This window comes from Oxyura jamaicensis (assembly GCF_011077185.1).
Source record: "Oxyura jamaicensis isolate SHBP4307 breed ruddy duck chromosome Z unlocalized genomic scaffold, BPBGC_Ojam_1.0 oxyZ_random_OJ72400, whole genome shotgun sequence".
NCBI classification, from domain to species: Eukaryota; Metazoa; Chordata; class Aves; order Anseriformes; family Anatidae; genus Oxyura; species Oxyura jamaicensis.
Window position 1 is genome coordinate 105256 of NW_023305602.1, and position 22313 is coordinate 127568.

Below are 22313 nucleotides of genomic sequence, written 5' to 3' on the forward strand. Positions count from 1 at the left end.
GGGTGAAACTGGTTACTGCCTGATGGCTCTTTGTTGAGCCAAGGAAAATGAATTGATAGTCTCACGTCAGTTCCTAAGACATGAGTTTCTACAGCACAGGAATTCACCCATGGGGGACACCTTTGCTGCCAGTCTCAGCTGTGGCTTGGAAAGGTAGGCATAAAAGCTTGGCTGCCCATTTGTACTGACAGGTAGTCCTCACCAGAGAGGGCCTCAAGTAGGGCATGAAGTGGAGCTTGCTGTCTTGCAAGCCCAGATGTTCCCACTGCATAAATAAAGGGGAGTGGAGGGACTTCTGCAGTGTCTGCAATGAGGAGTTATAAAGCTATTCCTGGTAGTGGTAGGCAGTCAGAAACAGTAGCACCGAGAGCTGTGAATGAGGAAACATATTTATAGTGCATTATGGACATCTGAGGGAAGTCTTCTTTCATTGTCCTCAGTTACACATGCCCAGACTAAATGCACTGAAGAAACCAGCATCCTGGAAAACATTCCCCATCTGAGGCTCCTCTAAGCTGCCCTACCACTGGCTCCACCCCTGGCTCTAGTTGGGCTGGACATCCCCTGGCCCAGGATAGTATGGACTATATTTATGCTTCCTTCCTGGGCACATCACTGGGCAGAAGATGACAGAGCAGTGCTCACTCTTTTCTGAGTGCTGTGCTCTGTGCCCCCTTCCAGTTCCCTCATTTTGAGTCACTGAACCCATGACAGCTGCTCCTGTCTCTCTCGTTTGATACCCTTTAATCTCCCAGTTTTCTCATCTTGCCCTCTTCTTCTCTTCCTGAGGAGGCTTTATTTTTGCAGCAAGCATTTTGTCTAGATCCTCACAATGCAATCCAGTAGGGGAAAGACCCATTCCTGGAGAGCAGAATTTTGATGGTGCGAAACACAGCAGAAAACAGTGCAGATGGCCTCCACTGTTATTGTAGGTCACACACTGTTACAAGAGAGGCACTGGGCTCTTGGTGGCTAAGAAGTGTTGGCAGAAGAGCGCAATCCTTGTTACTATGACGAATATGAAAATGGCAAATGCTCTTGTGCTGCTGCAAAGTGACTTGCCAGATCATGGCACAACAGATTATGCTCTTTGTCCCCACTATGTGTTGTGACACACTGCCATGTTCAATAGCTCTGCAAGTTGAAAGACTAAAGGGCAGGCATTAATGCACAAAAAGGCCAAATCTCCAAAGGAACTCATGCTAGTTGAAGGCAAAATTTTTGCTCCCTTGTTTTTCTGTCCATACCAAAAAGTGCATGATGAAGCATTATGTATGTACTGGTTGAGCTTGGAGAGGATGTGAGCATGGCTTGCAAAGCGTATGTCTGCAAGGAATTGTTTTCTGGCGGTGCTGCATGGATCCATAGCTGCATGGATCCATAGCCCAACCAAAGCCACAGAAGGAGAGAACTGCAGGGACTGGAGCTGTGATCAGAGATCTGGGGAGTCTCTGTCTGACCTACTCTTGCCTTTGCTCCAAAGTCATGGGGGTTTCAATAGTGAAAAAACTAAGACCCAAATGATACTGTGTGTCTGTTCCTGCTCCAGACAAAGGGAATGTTAAAAAAAAAAAAGAGCACTGGTGAAGACAAAAAAAAATATTGAAACTACAGGACAAATACAATTATATGATTTGCACCTGCTTTTGTAGTGCAAAGACTGGAGTTTTGAAGTCATTTAGATGCAACATCAAAAATATTATAGCGAGACACAAAGATGGACGTGTAGACAAAGTACACAATTAATGGGATTTATTTGGGTCCGAATGATGTGGATGTCATGCCTCTACAGATTTTGATTGGCCTGTTTTGCTACTTTCAGGCAACAAAGCACATTCTGCTACCGGATATAATGGTCAGAACCCACATTTCAGGTTTTTTTGTGGAATATGAAAGAGTATCTGAGAGCAAAATTCAGGCATTAAACAACATATAGCAAGTCACAACCATAGCAAGACTAGTCTTGCTATGGTTGCATACATAATATTGCAGCACTCTTGGCCACTTTCAGAATGAGAAATATATCACAAAAGATTTTTTTTGGAAGATGCTGACTTTGAATAGGAATTGGCATGTTCTTTTCTTCTCTATAGTGTTAATGCAATTGCATGCTTAGCTTTAATATTTTATTTCTACCCTTGCATTCAGAAATGCAGAACCACGGGGCAGTGTCAATAACAGATGCTACAGAGGAAAGTGTGAAAAATCACATAATGAACAATGATGGAATAAGCTGCCCAGTTATGAAAATTTCTTTCTAACCCCAAGCAATTAGTGGCTGGATTATACCATAAAACATGAAGGTTTGTGTCCTTTCTACATTTTTATCTAATCTAATGTGACTGTGGACGTTCTCATTAGCCACATAAATGTCTAATCCTTTTATTTTATTTTATTATTATTTTTTTTTTAATGCTGGTAAGTTCTAGGCCTCAATAAAGCCTGTGGCAAGGAATAAAGTTTTGGAGGGTGCATTAATGCTCATGAGAAGGAAGAGAATATGATGGAGCAAACACATGACATGTCCTACACCTAACCTGCTACAAAGGAGCTTGCTGTCAAGGTTTCATTGCTAGTCTGGACAGGCAGAAATAAAATGAACGGTAAGGTTCTGGCTGACCACTTTACACCTCTGCTGTCACTTAGGATGTCATTGAGTTATGGGGAAGCTGGGAAGGACCAATGTATTGCTGAAGACATGCTGAGATAAATCCCAACTTCACACAAAGCAAAATTTTTGGAAGTCAGCTCTACTGGCAGAGAGGAGACCCTCATCCTGCAGTGAAGTGAAGCTAGGATGACTTTTACCTTTCAGTGTGTTAGGCTTTTGGTATTTTTGCAGGAGCTTACTGTGGACTGCTGACTGAACAAGTCTCTCCAAAACTCAGAAAAGATCAGATTAAGGCCATTACCTTTCATATAATCTTAGATGAAATACCTAACTCAAAGCTTTCTTTAATTATGGGAGTATTTGGAGGTAGTAATGAAAGCTCAAATCATTATGACTCATCTAGAAAGATCATCTTTTCTCTGATATCTGCAGTAATGTATCATGGAAAATTAGCTAAGAGGAGCTAGATAAAGCAGAAAAAAATATAGACATAGAAAGGGATGGATAAACAGAGAGATGACAGACTGGCAAACAGGTAGATGCTTAGATGAACCAATGGATATATTTATATCACCTTAAAGATAGGGTGCTTTCTTGCTGTGGTGGCTGAGCTCACTGAGCACACTAAGGCTTCTTTCAATCTTCTGATGCCTCACCATAAGCTACCAAGAGCTCCCCATCCCTCTAACCTGCTACAAACATGTACACGTCTAACTTCTAGCACAGTAAGACCCTTGATTTCAATTCTGCTTAAAGTTGAACTCATAGCTAAATGTTTACAAGCTGTGTGTGGGAAGAAATTATAACTATTTTTTCAATGCTCTTGATATTTCTGGGCTTTCCTTTGCTAGATTCACAGTTGTTTTGTGTTCTGCCTTTTTTTTTTTTTTTTCCAGTGACTTTGAGCAGTAACTAGGCAAGACTTTTGTACTTCTGCGTTATGTGATATTTTTCCTTGTAGCTCATAATCTCCCCAGTGATGTTGAATCTTATGAGTTTTCAGAACTAGTTGAGATGGAAAGATTTATTTATTTATTTACTTATCGTTAGGGCTTTTGCAGAGTTTTTGGCTGGAGTATCTGACTGAATGTTTGACTTCCTAATGGACTAGATTAATCTGAGTGCCCCAGGGTAAAATATGCCTTTGTGTATTTTGGTGACTAGGATCAATTAGTAACATTTACTTAATTTTTTATTGTTATGATTGGTATTATTAGTATGTGTACACCAATTGTTTAGGAAGATCTTTCCATCAAAAGTACAGCCTGGAGCAGAGGGCTGTATCAAATCCCAAGGACCCTGGAAAAATGTCGGTGCACATTAAGGACCTGTAAACCCCTAAGTTCATGGTGATTACAGCCTCACAGTGTCCATATATTTGTTAAGTACCGATACAGAGGTAAGTACCTGTTCTTTAATCTGCCTCATTCATTCCTGACTGCCAGGACTTGCAAAATCACCCCTTCAATACTGGATCTTTTGAGCTTGTCACAGTCTATGAATCCTAGCAGCTGTGCCTCAGTGGTGTACCACTGAAGGGTGAAGCTGAGCCAGTTCTGTGGCTTTATTGAAGGAGCTTCAGTCTCCAGACCTGGTAAGGCAACAGGGTTTGAATGCAGCTGTTGTTTTGGAGACCAGCACCCACTGCCTGTGCACATGGTCTGAAGGTGCAAGGTATAATCCTTCTGAAGTAGCTTACACTACCTCAGATGTAGACAATTTCCCTAGGACTGAAGGAGCAGGTTGTGGTCTGGCTTACCTGGGTAAGGGTGGATGCCATTAGCAAACACGGCTTCTGCAGTGGGCTGCCCATTAGCCTGCGGTGGGAGGCCAGTGAAACCATTCACCCCAATTGGAGATGGGATGCTAGGCACAGCTGGTGCAGTTATACCAGGAGGCGTGCTTCCACCTGCAAGTGGGGAGAACACAAAATTAAAGCTGATGAGTACTGGAAGCAATAACTACATGGAGAAAGCTACTGACGCAACAGCTATCACCACCACACAGAAGCCTTCTGATAATTCAAGAAATGAAAAATCTTCCAAATTTTCTCACAAAGAAAGGGACTGCTCACACCACTGTGGCGTAACGACCACACGGACACCAGGGTTCTTTTAGGATCAGTAACTGCTGCTACTTTATTGATAACATAGCTTCATTCTCTCTTACTGAGGGACTAACTTCATCTCTCTTATCGAGGGCATAACTTCATTATCCATGTTGCCTCCCCATAATGAGGATAGGCTCCCTTCTCATACTATTTGCCCCACGACATTATTTTTCCACTAACCATTCATTGGTCAACAACTTTGCCCGGCAACCCAAACACCCAGCAACTTCCATGCCTTAATGGCGGGAGAACAAGCAACCAGCACAGAGGCACAGTGCCCAGCCAATATCTCCAATGCCTTTAGGAATTCTGGGTTACCGAAGTCTTTTTTTTCTAGCAGTTTTTCTTTTGCTTAGGAAAGATCAAAACACTTTTTTTTTTTTTTTCAATGTTCCAGACACTTTTTCTAACACCTGTTTTTCACAGAAGTTTTCACAGAAGTCGCCGAGGCGATCGGCTCCGGGGCAGACGCGTTCTGCAGCAGAGCGGGGGATCGGGCCAGGCAGGGCTAATTTTTCCGGCATCGAGTCTACTCGAGGGAGCCGCCAGGACCCGGCAGCCCTCGTGAGGGACGCTGACGAGGCGTAGGCGAAGCCAGCAGCGCCCCCTCCCACAGCCGCTCAAAAGCTGCCCCTAGGGAGCGCGAGCGACCAGAAGCGCGGCGACCAGGACGGGCAAACAGGGCGGGGCGCGGCAGTTCGCGCAGGAAGGGCAGAGCGCTCTCCCCCGCCCGTACGTAACACCTCCTCAACGACAGCCGTTAGCGAGGCGATAATGGTCTCCACCAGGCACGGTGCGCTCTCCAGGAAGTCGGTACGCACCCAGAGCGACTACCCGTTAAAAAGTGCAGTGGTTCAGGCCACTGGATGCAGGGAGTGTCTGAGCCTGTTGCTGCCATCGGCGGGAGGCAGAGAAACTGTGTGTGTGAGCAGGTGGATGACCTGGTCTGCATGGTGGTGGAGCTCAAGGAGGAGGTGGAGAGGTTGAGGGATATCAGGGAGTGTGAGCGGGAGATAGACTGGTGGAGCGACTCCCTGCAGGGCCTCAAGGAGAGGTATCGGGGTGAGACACCCCAAATGGGGGTGGACTCCCTGCCCTGTGGCCATCAGGCAGAGGGAGGGGATCTGGGAGTTGAGGAGGAATGGAAAAGGGTGATGCAGGCGATGCCCTCCCCTTCTGGCCCCACCTTCCCAGGTGCCCTTACGCAACAGGTTTGAGGCCCTGGAGATTGAGAGACCAGTGGGTGAGGAAGAGGTAGCAAGTGTACCCAGGAGGATGCCTAGGGCGAGGAGGTCAACTCCACGCCTCAGGACTGCCTCCACCAAGAAAGACAGAAGGGTGATTGTTGTGGGAGACTCTCTCCTCAGGGGGACAGAGGGCCCTATTTGTCGGCCTGACCCTACCCGTAGGGAAGTCTGCTGCCTCCCTGGGGCCAGGGTCAGGGATGTTGCCAGGAAGCTTCCCAACCTGGTTCGCCCCTCTGACTATTATCCTCTTTTGATAGTCCAGGCAGGTAGTGATGACATTGAAGAGAGAAGCCTGAGGGCTGTTAAACGAGACTTTAGGGGACTGGGACGGTTAGTGGATGGAGCGGGAGTGCAGGTGGTGTTTACGTCCATCCCTACAGTGGCAGGGAGGGGTACAGAGAGGACATGGAAAGCCCACCTGTTAAACACGTGGCTCAGGGGCTGGTGCCAAGACAGAAATCTTGGGTTTTTTGACCATGGGGCACTTTACTCGACACCCAGCCTGATGGCTGCAGATGGGTCCCTATCTTTTAGGGGAAAACGGATCCTGGGCCAGGAGTTGGCAGGGCTCATTGAGAGGGCTTTAAACTAGGTAAGAAAGGGGATGGGGCTGAAGCAAGGTTTGCTGGAGCTGTGCCAGGGGGAACAATAGCAAGGCCAGGGGATAAGGCAATGGCCCAGCTGAAGTGCATCTACACCAATGCACGCAGCATGGGTAACAAACAGGAGGAGCTGGAAGCCATTGTGCAGCAGGCAGGCTACGACTTGGTTGCCATCACAGAGACATGGTGGGACCACTCTCATGACTGGAGTGCTGCAATGACTGGCTATAGGCTCTTCAGAAGGGACAGGCAGCATGGAAGGGGTGGTGGAGTGGCTCTCTATATTAGAGAGTGTTTCGATGTTGTAGAACTCGAGGCTGGGCATGACAAAGTCGAGTCCCTTTGGGTTAGGATCAGCGGGGCCAACAAGGCTAGCGTCCTGGTCGGGGTCTGTTACAGACCGCCGAACCAGGACGAGGAGACGGATGAGGAGTTCTACAGGCAGCTGACAGAAGTTGCGAAATCGTCAGCGCTGGTTCTCGTGGGGGACTTCAACTTCCCTGACATATCCTGGAAGCACAACACAGCCCAGAGAAAGCAGTCTAGGAGGTTTCTGGAGAAAGTGGAAGATAGCTTCCTGACGCAGCTGGTTAGTGAGCCTACCAGGGGTGGTGCCCCGCTAGACCTTCTCTTCACAAACAGAGAAGGACTGGTGGAGGATGTGATTGTTGGGAGCTGTCTTGGGCAGAGTGACCATGAAATGGTGGAGTTCTCTATTCTTGGCAAGGCCAGGAAGGGGACCAGTAAAACCACTGTACTGGACTTTTGGAGGGCTGACTTTGTGCTGCTGAGGACACTGGTAGGTAGAGTCCCTTGGGAGGCGGTTCTGAAGGGCAGAGGGGTCCAGGAAGGCTGGGCGCTCTTCAAGAGGGAAATCTTAATGGCGCAGGAACGGTCTGTCCCCACGTGCCCAAAGACGAGCTGGCGGGGAAGAAGACCAGCCTGGCTGAACAGAGAATTGTGGCTTGATCTTAGAAGAAAAAAGAGGGTTTATAATCTTTGGAAAAGTGGGCAGGCCACTAGGGAGGTCTATAAGGATATCGCGAGGGTGTGCAGGGACAAAATTAGAAAAGCCAAAGCTCATCTGGAGCTCAATCTGGCTACTGCCATTAAAGATAACAAAAAATGTTTTTATAAATACATCAACACAAAAAGGAGGACTAAGGAGAATCTCCATCCTTTACTGGGTGCGGGGGGAAACTTAGTTACAAGAGATAAGGAAAAGGTGGAGGTGCTTAATGCCTTCTTCGCCTCAGTCTTTAACGGCAATACCGATTGTTCTCTGGATACCCAGTACCCTGAACTGGTGGAAGGGGATAGGGAGAGAGATGTGGCCCTCACTATCCATGAAGAAATGGTTGGTGACCTGGTACGGCACTTGGATGTGCACAAGTCGATGGGGCCGGATGGGATCCACCTGAGGGTACTGAGAGAACTGGCAGAGGTGCTGGCCAAGCCGTTTACCATCATTTATCAACAGTCCTGGCTATCGGGGGAGGTCCCAGTTGACTGGCGGCTAGCAAATGCAACGCCCATCTACAAGAAGGGCCGGAGGACTGACCCGGGAAACTACAGGCCTGTCAGTTTGACCTCAGTACCAGGGAAGCTCATGGAGCAGATTATCTCGAGAGTCATCACGCAGCACTTGCAGGGCAAGCAGGCGATCAGGCCCAGTCATCATGGGTTTATGAAGGGCAGGTCCTGCTTGACGAACCTGATCTCCTTCTATGACAAAGTGATGCGCTGGGTGGATGAGGGAAAGGCTGTGGATGTGGTCTACCTTGACTTCAGCAAGGCTTTTGACACCGTCTCCCACAGCATTCTCCTCAAGAAACTGGCTGCTCTTGGCTTGGACTGGCGTACGCTTTGTTGGGTTAGAAACTGGCTGGATAGCCGGGCCCAGAGGGTTGTGGTGAATGGAGTCAAATCCAGTTGGAGGCTGGTCACTAGTGGCGTTCCCCAGGGCTCTTTCCTGGTTGCTCTGTCAGTCGGCCCTTTCCTGCTCCAGTGCTGGTGCAGACTTCTCCATGTTCAGCAGTGAAGCTGCTCTCTTACAACTCTGCTCTGCAGGAGTCCCAGATCCTGCCTTCCCACCACTGGCTGCACAATGGCTGGCTCAGGCCTAGCTCACTCCTGCCACATATCAACCCAAACCCATGTCAAGCTTCTCCTCTCCAGGCTAGCTCAGTGCTTCAGTGCATTGCTCACTGCAATGCCATGTCACTGAGCTCAGTATCACCTCCAGTACCTCTCATAGGAACAACTGGCATCACCCCCGGGACATTTCTATCCCAAACTGTCCCTTAGAAATGGTCCTTCTCTGCAGTTACATCCTTGAATCTTCTGCTCCCCTACCAGAGTCAGCAGTATATTACAAAGCTCTCAAAATTCTCACTTCTTTCAGAGTTTGGCCCTGCTTTTCCCAGCTGCCACCCTAGTGCCTGGCTGTTAGGCCACCCACCACTGCATGACTACCTGTCCTGCCCAGTTCCTTGACCTGTGCTTCAAGCCCCAGGAAAGCCAGTCCTGTTTCCATCCCAGCTTAATTCTCTGCCTCTGAATAACATAACTCACCTCCTAGCACAGGCTTCTTGTGACCTGTCACAGTCTAGCCAGACCCTGGCAGCCCTTCACTGACTACCTGTCTCTGCTCCAGCAGCAAGAAACCTTCTTTCCAAATGCTTGCATTCCAGGTAGCACCAAAGGTCTTCCCTGAGCACCTCCAGTCCTATTTCACACCAGCACAATACTTATGTGTCCCAAAGATACAGCTCATCTCATTAATAACATAGCATCTCACCACAAACCTTATTTTGTTTGTTTTTGGACATGCCTAGTTGTGGCAGCACTAGCACTGATCCTTCATGTGTCTATGAACAACCAATAAACCAGCACAGGTCACTGGGATGTTTTGTGATGTTGTTCCATTGATGCTAAGAGCTAAGGGGAAGCTGTATAAGGGATAACACAAAGGGTCATGGCTGGGAGCCCTTCCCAGTGCCTTCCCTTCTGGCATGCTCCCTCCTTCCTCCAAAACCCATTGAATCCCATCTCTGGTGGGTCTCAGCCCCCTCATTCTCCTCACCAACCAGTGAGTGCTGCTCAGCACAACGCACTGCTAGCCCAACAGTTCACTGCTGGCCCCCTCTTTGACTTTTTCATGATACAGACACTGACCCCCAGCTGGCCCCAGTCCCAGCAGAGGTTCCCTCTTCCAGCCCCAAAAATGGATCTGGTCACCTCTGCTCCTTCCTTCTGGTGGCCTTCATCAGCAAGACTACCATTTTAGAAAGCACTTACTGTAGGAGAAGCTGACAGCTAACACATCCTTCCACGTCTCCTCTGCCACGTGGCCAGATTTCCCTGCCCTTTGCCCTTTCTACCTCTCTTGGCCCCTTACCTGAGGTTGGTGTCATGGGGGCAGCCGCCAGGCCATTCATGTTCAGAGCCGCCATCTGCTGCATCTGGGCTGCGGCAAAGGCTGCCATGGGGTTCAGGTAGCTGCCTTGTGCCACCGATGCCATGATTGCGGCCTGCTGCTGCATCAGCTGGAACAAAGAGAGCAAGGAAAAAATATCACGTGATCACCAGCAGAACAGCCTGGGGCACCAGCACCAGGATGGAGGCCACACACCAGGGTGTGAGGGATCCCTCTGGTTTGAGATGTCAGCTCGCCACGTCTGTGGTACCCCCCAACCTTGGCCTTCCTTCTCACTACAGGAGGCAAATTGTATCATCACATCTTGGGGTCTTTATGACCCCCACATCCCCAGTGTGTTCCCCTGTGTGGAGGCCTCCTGTGAGCTGGACTCACCACTCTGACTACCAGGCCCTTCATTGATGAGGGCAGAGAAAACACTTTATATGTTCCTGAGCAGAGAGGTTTCATGGCTTATATTGCTTGTATCAAAGCTCCAGGAAAGCACTGGTGGCTTCTGAGGGGAGACCATAGCATGTGGAGATATATAGATATATAGTAACCAAAAACCAAATCGTGATGCATTTCCTTGTTGGCTACTTTCTTGTTGTCGTTTGTTTGTTTTTGCTTTTGAGAGGTATTTTCAAATGGCTACTGAAAGAGGATGAGCAGAGACTGAAACCTCACTCTATTCATTCCCCAGCCTCTGGTAACACATGACTTGATGATAACAGCAGAGAAGGAAACTATTTTTTAATAAAGATTTTAGAAGTGACTCATGCCTTTGCTGTCTTCAGGATGAGTTTTGCTGCTCTCTGTGATTTACCTTCTCTCCCATCAAGAAATCACCCTCTGATGCTGTTGTTTAAGCACATGGGATTTGCTTCTCAGACTTCAAGTCACAACAAAAAAGTCATGACAAAGTTGTGAGAGTCTGACAAAGTCATGACAAAATCTGTTCCTTACTGTTTAATACTGAAATATTAAATTGACTGTTCTTACATATACACACTGAAACAAATCCTTGAAATCACTTCTCTCACTCAGATGCTGAAAATTTCCTTGTCACCATCTGTGAAGAGACAAAATTAAAGGATGCTCTGCCACTGACCTGCTGTATAACCATGGACAAATTGTGTAAACTTGCCTTGGTTTCTCCAGCTATAAACTGAGGCACAGGTTATCTGTCTCCCCATGCAGGGGTGCCTTCAGATTTACAGATTGAGTGCTGTAGTAGAGCTGAGTACTGTTATTTTTTGTAGCCTCATGCAGATTGGTGCCAAGGTGGTGGCTTCCCCTTTGTTTGTTAATCACCCTTTTTTATTATACCCTGCATAAGGCACTTTCACATTTTAATTAGTGATCTCCTGTTCTTTGTAATTACTGATGGAGTGATTAGATAATATTTTCTATTATAGCACAATGCTGATTCCCCTTTAAGGAGTACATATGTTTCTAGGCATCATTTGAGTTTATTCTCCAAATGAGGCATTGAACAGGTGATTTTATTAAGTATGCCAATGAAGTGAATGAAGAAAGGGGAATCCATCCATCTTTAACACTGGGTTGACTCCAGAACTGGGTGTAGTGACCCATATCTCATTTTCTGTACCAGATATTTTCACCTGGGGACAGCTGAGAATATAATTGGCTGGTTGCAGAAATGATGGCCAAGATCTGTGCCTATAGAATCACAGAATCACAGAATTGAAGGGGTTGGAAGGGACCTCGAAAGATCATCAGGTCCAACCCCCCTGCCAAAGCAGGTTCCTTAGAGCAGGTTGCTCAGGTAGACGTCCAGACGAGCCTTGAATATCTCCGGAGAAGGAGACTCCACAACCTCCCTGGGCAGCCTGTTCCAGTGCTCCATCACCCTCACCGTGAAGAAGTTCTTTTGCATGTTGGTGTGGAACTTCCTGTGCCCCATTTTGTGGCCGTTGCCCCTTGTCCTGTCCCCACAAACCACTGAGAAGAGGTTGGCCAAATCCCTCTGTCTCCCACATCTCAGGTATTTATACACATTGATGAGATCCCCTCTCAGTCTTATTTTCTCCAGGCTGAACAGACTCAGGTCTCAGCCTTTCTTCATAGGGAAGATAGGATCCATTTAACATTGCTGATCCAAGTAGCATCTCTCTGAGATGGAAGCAGTTGCAAGGGCTGGGGTCAGTCCCAGTCTGGCCTTTGCTGACTTTTCTCTGTGTTCCTCCAAACCTGATCAGAGCTGCACGAACAAACACACAAAACATGGAGTGACCTACAGCTGGTCATGTGTGTGTCATGGTCAGTCTGGCTGGCAGATAATAGCCTGGAATTTGTACCAGGGACTTTCCTTAGGACTTCCAGGACAGACAGTGGACTTTGATTTTGATGTTTCCCTTTGTCAGATTCTGTAAAATAAATATAGATGGGGTTACCTATATATACCTATATAGATGGAGTTAGTCACCTATTATGGTTGATGTGATAACAGGAAGAAGAGTCTAGGCCAAAATTCATCTCTCCCTTCTGTATTCTGGGAAGATGAATTGCAGCTTTGTTTCTTCCTATTGACTGCATGTGAAGTCCCTGGTAATCAGTTCAGCTGCACATACTGACACAGTCAGGTGAAATCATTCCTACCCCTTACTTGGCCTTCCGCGGATATTTTTGGCTCTTGGTTCCCAACCATTTAAAATAAAAGTGTTAATCCTTTTTTTTGTTTGTTTGTTTCACCTTTGCAGTAAGAGACACAGGGCTCTATCTACAAGACACTGTGTTGCCAATGATAGTACAAATGATTGTGCTGCTCCAAAGACAATCTCCATTTTGCACTCAGCAGAACTAAGCAATCACTTGTGACATTATTTATGGCTTATGCAATTTCCTTTCCTGCTTATAGATGTTTCTAAGTGTTCAGAGTTAACTCCACAATGGCAGGTGCTTCTCCTGGTTTGCAAACTGTATGTGTGGCTTCTTGTCTATTCAGAGGGCTTATAAGTTCGCACTGGAAGATGTGTGTTGGGAGACTATACCTTGGCTACGTGTGTGATACTTTTTACAGTATAATGCCATGCGTGTATTTCTGTCATAGATCTTCAGGAAGAAGAAGAAATTTCCTCTCTCATCATGAGAGGAGGAAGATATTCCTAACCTGCTCATGACTGCTGAAGGTGCAGGGACTACAGCCTAAAGTCTGGTGTGTTTCAAAAAAACATTCAGATAAAACTGGTCATACTCCCATAGAATCTGAGTTGGGAGCTTGAGGAGCAAAGAGGTTAAATACAGCTTAGGGTTAAAAAGCGAACACAGTAAAAATAAGGTAGTAAAGGCCCTAAACTGTGATTTGGGAAATTAGGTTCTGTTGCTTCTGCTCTAGCAGGCATCCTGTAGGGAGCGGTCACCCCATTTCTGTAATGCTCGGTGCTCTGGGGACACCTGGGCTGCCCTGGAGAGCTGGAAGCCCCTTTGGCACAGTAAAATGTGGAGCTGGGGACCTGTACCTCGTGACCCAGAGGACATACAGCTCACTACAGCCTTCAGAGCCACCCCATGGGGTAAACCTGGATCTCCTCCAGAGCTGGAAGGAGTATAGCATCCCATACCTGAACACAGCCATGCAGCCCAGCTAATGGACTTTGCTTTGGACCCCAACCACGTCCCATCCACACCCAGACATCACAACCCTTTTCAACATGCCAACACCCTTTTGCTGTCATGTTTTCCATTCATGCCTTGAAGATGCAGCCCTTCCCTATCAGGTTGGAGGTGCACAAGGGTAAGGGCTAAGGGGAAAGGGGAGGGGTACCTTCCCAGCCCAGCAGATGATGGTCACAGCTTGGCTGATGGTCACAGCACTGCTGAGTGCAGCAGCATTGCAGGGGTGGGAAGACAAGAACTTGGTCACCTTGAAAGAAGCTGATGGCACGGGCCTACCTCCTTCCCCCCGTGTGGCTCCAGGGGGATTTACAAAAAGAGGGCAAGTCCTTAAGGGTCACTGGCCTTTCTTATAAAACCACCAGGGCATTCCCAAGTGAGCTAAAATAAAAGTCACCCCACTCCTTCCCCAGCTCCCCCTGAAGACAAATGTCCCATCCACTCTCCTTTCACTTTGAAAGAGGCCCAGTGTATGTTCCCAGTTAATAAAGCTGTAGAAAGTGAGGCTGAGACCCCACCAGAGACAAATCAATAGCAGTAGGGCCCCTGAGTATTGTGTACTTTAAAATATGCCTTTTGAAATGCAGATTTTCCCTGCCTGGGCTGGGGCCACAGAGCACTAATCAGAAAGGCAGCAGCCTTATTATCTCAGGCTGTTCCAAGGGGACAGAGGGGAGCTTTTCCCCTCCTCATGTGAAAGGACGTATTTCCTTCTGCTTCTCTCACTTCCTTGGCATGATCTTTGCCTCAGCATTTAGAGCTTTTTCCCATCCAATTTTATAGATTCGTTCCCTCTTTCCTCCAGCCTGGCCATTATCATTGCTCAAATGTTTATCTTCTGAGGAGACCAGGAGATGTTATCAAACCGGTCCATGCATGTGGACAGCATTTCTAGAGCTATGAGCCTGCAGTCCCCATCCCAGGGCTTGAGAACCAACGCGGCATCTGGACAAGCACTGGTGAGGCCGTCTAAAGCATGAGGAGAGGTAGTACATGATGGCTGGTCAACGGGGAAAGATGGGAGGATTCACCTCACACATCTATTGCTACCTCATGTTGAGGTGGCTGAACTTCAGATGGCTATATCATCAGTGGATGCACAGGTTATCCATCATATCCTATCATGGGAGATTTAGACGAAGCACAGCAAAGGGTGAGGTTCTTTAGCACAGCTGCACCAAAACAAGAGCTTGCTTGGTGCTTGCTGCCAGTCCTCCTCCCAGAAGTGGGTCCCTGCATGGTCACTGCCAGCCTAGAGGAGTGCAATGGGGACCCGTGGCCAGAGGCGGTGTTGGGAATGAGACGGCTGCCTCTGGCACTGGGTGGCTGTCAGACAGCAGGGTTGTGCAACTGCGCTCCAGGAAAGGAAATGTTATCCTTTTCCTACAGGAGGAACAGATGCATGGAAAGATGAAGTGACTTACTCAAGGCCAAAAACTCCTGCTAGAAATAGGACAAGGATGCTACGGTCAACATTCCCTAGTCCCCAAAAGAAATACATGTGAAACTGAAGGGGAAGAGGTAAGAAGGATTATTTCTGATGCACTCTTTTTGAAATAGTGTGATCATTGCCCTTGGAGAAGGCTTACTCTGAATGATCTGATGACCTTCTCATTTTTTTCAGTGTTGTTTTCTGTCCTCATATCTGAATCACCTGATTCTTTGTTTGACTATTCATATTCTTCATTCAGTAATAATAATAAAAGTAATAACAGCATCCGACGCTTCTCACCTCTAACGTTCTATACAAACACTTAGCTAATTAATCCTCATGGTATCCCTGTGGTAGAAAGAGGTAAGTAAAGTGATCACTCAAGCAGTAAGAGGACTCATATTTGGTAAATCACAGAATTGACAAACTCATGACTGTTTTACCTAACTGGCCTTTGGGAAATAAAAACATCTTCCAAGCCTTCAAACAAACTTAAGGCATTCTGAAAAATATTCAGAAGGGTCCTTCCTTTTTCAAATTTATTCTTAGAAACAAATTTCTGCTTTGAAAATATTATTTAAATTGAATTAAGACCAAAAAAATAACAAATATGTGATGTATGGATTCATGTGTCTTAGTGACTTTCTGAAAACTGTTACATGATAGCTTGGATTTCTAACTTCCTGAAAACTGTTGGGGAAAAAAAAAAAAAAAAAAAAAAAAAAAAAAAAAATATATATATATATGGAGCCCAGATGTGCAAATGGCCATGTAATGGTTCATTCCCTGCTACTCAGGTTTTTTGAAATACCAAGGAAAAGACAATCAGAAATATGGCATTGGCCCTGCTACAAAGTACCATGACTTCAAAATAGCTTCCTCTTCTGGAACAGATCAGAACAACTGATATGCATAACCGGTAGTATTTACCAAGTATACTGTCCCATTTTGGTCATTTAAATAAAATAATTATATGGAGAAGACAGTCTATCTATATAAAGCAAATTTTTCCCTGATTTTGTAGGGCTAGATTTTATATATATATATATTTCCAAAATAAATTTACAGTATGAATTGAATAAACACTGGAAAAAGTGATTCTTCCCTTCAGTACTACCTCAAATCCTTTAGCAGAAACACCCTTTCAGCTCCCCAGGAGCTGGAGCAGGGAGGCAGAGGTGGGCAGCTAGGTTTCATGGTCAGCACCATAGAGTCACTGCCACCCCAAAATCCCAAGGTGACCACTTCTGATTATGACTGAGATCTGTGCAGTGCTGGATGTGTTGCAGTTACTGTCTGCAGTTCAGAAGCCAAAGCCATTTGCACTTTTTCAGAGGGAGGGGAGCTGGGATTTACTGAGGGGAAAGGACTTGCTCTAGGCCAGAGAGCAAATGTTACCATTGTCTGTTCTGCCTGTCCCCATCTGTCCATTTTCACTCACTAAATCTATGCCTGTCCCCTGCTTCAGGATACAATCAGTGCCACGTCTGGAATTTGGCCAGGAGACCGTGGCTAACACTCCTACCCTATTTTTTATGCAAACTTGATTTATGACTTTGATCTTATTTTAAATAATTTTAAAAATAAATAATTTACACATCATCTGTCACTTTCCAAGGCTCATTCCTTTGTTCTTGCTTTGCTCTTCTGCATTTTCCCATCTTCCCAACCCTTTTTGGTCTCTGCATGTTTCTTTTTCTTCATGGTGGGGCAGTAGTGACCTGAGACAGTCGCTAAGCACTTGCCACTTCCTACACAGAAAGAAGAGCTGGAGGAACCTTTCCTACTGCTGCTTATTTGGGCCAGGACTGTAGACTGTATTACCACCATTCATAGTCTGGTTTGACTTTTACTGCTCATGATTTCAGGCTTGGCCGCCCCATTGCTTACCAGAATCTAAGAGGGTGCGTTGTGCTGCAGTATGTGCCCGCAGGTTTGTTCTCAGCTGGCAGCAGATCAAAGCTGCCCATGGGTATCTCTCCTGTTTATTCCCCTGGTACACAGGGGCACAGATGCTGCATCCCTCTGCCAGGTTGCTGGCCTGAGCTCAGTTGGGAATTACTGTCTCTTTCCCCCTTCCTGCAGCCTTGTCCAGAGAGAAGGATAGCTAAACACAGCCAGGTTAGGGAGGGGACAGCTCTGCATTCTCATGAGGAAAGGAACAGGGGACCAAGGAAGAAGCAGCTGAGTGCTCCTCTCATTTTGAGAATAAAAATAAACAGAACAAAATGGAAGCAAAAATGGAATTTGTCTAATGGGGAGAGAATAAAAAAGGTCCAGAATAGCACCAGGGCGTGCAGCTGGGAGGAGAGTATAAATGTCTGTGGAGCTTCTACAGCATGTCCTCATGACTGAGTCCCTCTGACTGAGGAAAATGTTACTCTGCAAAACGGGGTTAATGGCACTTCCCTCCTGCTTGCAAATCTAGCACAGAGAACAAGAAGGCCATGTTTTACCACCAGACCAATGAAGCATCTAGGTACAGTGTTGCTTCCTGCAAATACTCCTGTTTAATCTGCTCCAGAAAAGTCATCCAAAGTCACCTGGAAGTATTGTGTCTGCCTATTGCAGGGATCATCTCTACCTTGCCCTGAAGTACCTGGCAGAGAGACCTGAACCTGATCTTGTCTTGCAGATCCTTGTTATTTTTAGCCTAAAGAGAGGTACTTATGCTAGAAGCATCCATTCTGGGGCTATGTCAGGAGCCCAGCTCCCTGTCCAGTCATGAATGTCCCAGAGGCCCAGCGTCCAGGTTAGGTGTGTAAGATGGATACCAAAAGTTAGACATCACAACACTGTTTTGAATAGTTGACGCGTTTTCCCAGGGTGCTTAAACAATACTGCTTTGGGGAGTCAGAACTGTGTGTGTGCATATATCTGCTTTTCCATTTTAGTATAAACTAGCATGCTTCCATAAACGTAAAAGCACTTCTTTCAGCAGCTGCTATTTTATCCTATGATCACTCCAAAGTTACCCCCAATGATGCGCAGGGCAGAAGGGGCCTGGCCAAATGGAGCAAAGAGCCATGTCCACTGTTCAGCTCCATCTGTTTGTCCTAGTAGAACAGGAAAGTTATTTATGCCTTTAAAAACCTTCTCTGGGGCCAGACAACTCTGACATGGGACAGAGAACTAGCATGAGCTGAATTCAGGGCCTATTTCGGTCCCAAAACTCAAAGGTTAGTTGTGTTTGGATTTAACAGCAATGGCTTAGATGCCATGGGAACTGTCTTGCATGGGTACACACATGGACTGGTTACTGCTACAAGCAACTATTGCACCTCTGGAGCTTGTCTGGGAGATGCCCTCACCTACCCCAGGATAACACAGCTCAGTTTGTTCCCATCATTCAACTAATGAAATCACTTGTTCCTCCTTTGCTGTTGTACTTGTCTCTCTGCTCACGTGTGCTTTTGTGCTTTCTACATGCTATTCCTATCCCTGTGAACATGCATAGAGGCAATGTTTATACTTACTGCCTGTGCATAGGCGCCATAGGCTCCAAACTGGATGGCCATGGGGTTGAACATGCCCATTTGTCCTGCCATTTGCTGCATGCGTCTCATTGTACGCTCCTTGTCTGTATCTGCAAACTTCACCACCAGGCTTGAAGAGGCTCCCTGCAGGACAGGAAACAAAAGGAGACATGCAAGGGAATTAGCCAAGTACACATTGGCTCATGCAATCCATACAGCACACACAGACTAGGCAGTGCAGGATCCAGATGACACAGATTTTTCCCAAACAAACTCTCTGGCCTTTTGAATTGGACCTCTGCAAGAGGCTGAGGGCATTGGGAAGGAAAGGACATGCAGGAGGATGAACATCTGAGGCCAGCAGCCCAGTTCCTAGTTTCCTCCAAAATTCAAACTTCCAGTCTGTCATAAATATACTTTCTGCAAAAGTTGTTGCCTTACTCTTTCAAACTGTAGAAAACCTTCTGGACTGTTAGCTCTCAACAGAGGGCGAGGATCTGGGTTCGGTGTAGCAAAACGTAGAAGCTTTTGCTGGAGTTATGTCATGGGATTTGTGAATTGTCGGAATGTGTTAGCTCTGTGCATGCCAGACCACTAAGATAGTCACACTCTTCCACACTGTGGTGTCTTGTAACCCCTATGTTTAGTGAGAAAACCTTGCCTAGCCTTGGAGGCAGGATTCAGTATGCTGGGTAGGGCAGAAGTCCCCTCACCAAGCAGCATCTAGTCAGCACTATTAAATCAGGGGAGCAAAAATAGGACCTGCTAGTTCTGAGTTCCCCATCCATGAACAGCAGGGAATAGTGAGGCTACCACAAAAGAGCCCAAATGTAACGTTACATTTTTCTGGGCGAGTTACACAATGTTTGGGTTCTGTCTGCAGTCAACACTAATGCAGAACTACTGATGATCATGAGAGCTGGCTGCAGGAGTCTGAAAAATGTAGAGCTTTTGGGAATGAAAGGAATCCCTCTCCTCCCCAAAATCAGATGAAAGGTCAGTGACTGTGATTCTTAAATTTCTGATAGGAGGCAGAGATGGGAAGAAATAGATCTGTTTAGGAAGGCATGCACTGAGATTGTTTTGGCTGGCTCCAAGGACTTCCTCACTTCATGGGTCGCTTGATTCCCTACAGCGCAGCCTCCCCAGGGGGATAGGGATGCAGCCCTGACAGCAGGCAGACTGTTGCCTCGGGAGTTGGGCTGCCACGACACCTGGGGAGAAGGGCAGGTGAGCTGTCAGGAGACTGACAAAGAGCAGCTGAAATCATCATGTTCCCGTGGTACGCTTCCCTTTTGACACGCTGGTATTCACTGATGGAAATAAAGTCAGCGGGGAGATGGCAATAGGGGAACGCCAATTCCGTGCCAGAGGAGCTGGGCTGTTGTGGGGCCCTCTGTTTTCCTGCAGAGGTGGGATTACATGGGACTGCACCCAGGGAGTGTAGTTAACGTGCTTACACACACACCTATGTACCCGCAACCAGAACAAAAACAGTCTCAGGGAAAGCAGAGTTGCTCCGTGAGAAATTGGGAATAGTGTAGTAAACAACAACTAAAGACGTACCATATATATAAGTCCAGACTTTGCATATTCAGATCCTCAGTTATGAATGAGGAGTTGAGGAATTAACTTGCTAAAACAGAAAACAGTCTAAGGCCACACAATGAGCATTTGCCTGGATTAGCAGCCTGCTCTGGGAGAAAGTGATTTTCATTGGCAAAGAATCTTTCTTTTTGACCTGTTACTCTTTCTCTAATAAATCTATAACCCAATTGAACAATGTGGTGAAGAACAAGGGGTTGAAAGAAGTGCTTCAAGAAAACAAAGGCAGGGAGAGATGAATGCTCTATTCAAGGGTGGAGAGCAGTCTTCAGAAGTTATCATGAGAGCAAAACAGAACAGAGGAGTGAAGGGGGGGGGGGGGGGGGGGGGGGGGGAAAGAAAAAAAAAAACAGCCAAGATTCCCTCGCATTTCTGCTCAAGATTGGGCAACTTTTCAGTTTTTTTTCAAAAAATCACATGATGTAGTTATTGATCCTTCCCCAAATCACACTCTTAATTGCAGCTCATTGACAAATGAATATTTTAATGCATACATTTCCTGCTAATTATCACCTGGACCAGTCCTTAATTAGATGTTGACACTCATTTAATTAACCCTGATCCAAGAGACTGTTTGGTAACCTGAATCTGATCATTTAAAGCTATTTGTAGCTGTATTGGAAGGAGGCAATGGTCCACAGCAGATTGGGCTGTTCAGAACTGTTGTGGTTTGCAGAGCAGAGGCTGCAGCATCGTGGGCACAATACAACATGGAGGATTTTCAGACTGAATAAGCTGAATGAGTATTCATTTCCACAAATGGGTTTTGAAGATGTGACCTGTTCTAGACAGCAGGACAGAGAAGTCAAAATAAGTTGGTGTCTTCTTCCTTTGACTTTTCCTTCTATCTCTGTTTGCCCTGGAAGTGTTAGGGCTGGAAACCTGCCTTAGGAAATTGCCGATCCCTCACATTTTTGAAAACCAATGTGAGAAACAAGGTCCTAGGTTCAAATCCTGGATGAGCCCCCAAATTGTGAGAAAAATCTCAATAATTTTCTTCAGACAGGATCTTCTGTGAAGCTATTTTATTCGCGATTGCAATGGCAGGCATCCTGCCAATTAGGAGTGCACAGTAAAAGTTTATGATAACCTTATTACCCGACACCTGATTTCTCCCCCATTTCCTCATTGGCTGAGTACTACAGATTCACAACCTATTTGACGCACTTCTATACTATACATATACAATTTGATTTGACCAACCGTTAATTGCTTCTTTTCCTTTTTTTTCCTTCTTCTCTCATGACTAGAGGGCCCGTGATTTTTGTTTTTACTGATTTCATGCTGCTCATCTTGTTTTCCTTAGCTATCTTCCTTATTTTGAGACAGTAGGACCTTCCCCTTATCTGCTTAACACACTCCACACTGCTATGCCACACAATCACTTTTGATTATGCAAGGTTAGTGGAATTTCCCACTGCAAAAGCACCTTCTATTGCAAAAAGACAGCTTTGTTTCTCACACCAAGCTTTTATTGTAGATGAGATAATGAAAACATGGGTAAGCTCCATATGAAGTTCTTGCCCCTGGAGTGTTCTTCCCTCCTGATGTGAGTCACAGTGACTGCACAGCAGCCATTTAGCCCAATGGGATCCAAGACTGCTTCTGGGTGTTTTTCTGGGTTGCCTGTCACAGCAGGACTTCAGGCCTCTTTGAACACCACTATCATACACACAGGGCAGAAAGGCCATTGGCAAACAGAATCAAGTTAGAACACACACTACAAATAAGGAATAGAAAAGGCAGGTTTGTTTTTTTTTTGTTTTGTTTTGTTTTTGTGTGTGTGTTTTCAGAGCACGCTGCAATGAGATGCACACGCAAGCAGTTAAAGATATTTAGCCAATAGAGATGCTGCTCTGCTCTTGAATATGACCATTGATTTGGGGATGGATGCTTTCTATATGTGGTTCCTTATGTGCAGCCCTTCCGCATGGCCTGAAGGAAATCAGGCAATGAACTTCATCAGGCCACCCAGTGCAGGATTTTTAGCAAAGGAGCCAAACAGCATTCATCTAAAACAGCCACAAGACTCCTTTCTACTCCAGTGACTCCCCGTAATCCACTAGATAACATTAGAAATAACACAGAATGGGTCCAATTTTCAGTGGAGTAAAAACTACAGAGCCTTTCATCTGGACTATTTATTGCTTCTGTGAGCAGTTAAACCATGGTGTAA

At 46.2% G+C, this 22313-nt stretch overlaps 1 protein-coding gene across 1 annotated transcript in view; it reads right to left on the bottom strand.

Annotated features, from left to right (window-relative positions):
* The window catches only part of LOC118158714 (CUGBP Elav-like family member 4), a 926766-nt gene that overhangs the window by 85201 nt on the left and 819252 nt on the right, over positions 1–22313 (bottom strand). Inside the window, exons 6-8 of the mRNA XM_035313400.1 lie at positions 18533–18676; positions 9971–10118; positions 4371–4520 (exon numbers count right to left, since the gene is read on the bottom strand). Coding sequence (XP_035169291.1) covers positions 4371–4520; positions 9971–10118; positions 18533–18676 — 442 coding nt within the window. The remainder of the gene's footprint in view (positions 1–4370; positions 4521–9970; positions 10119–18532; positions 18677–22313) is intronic.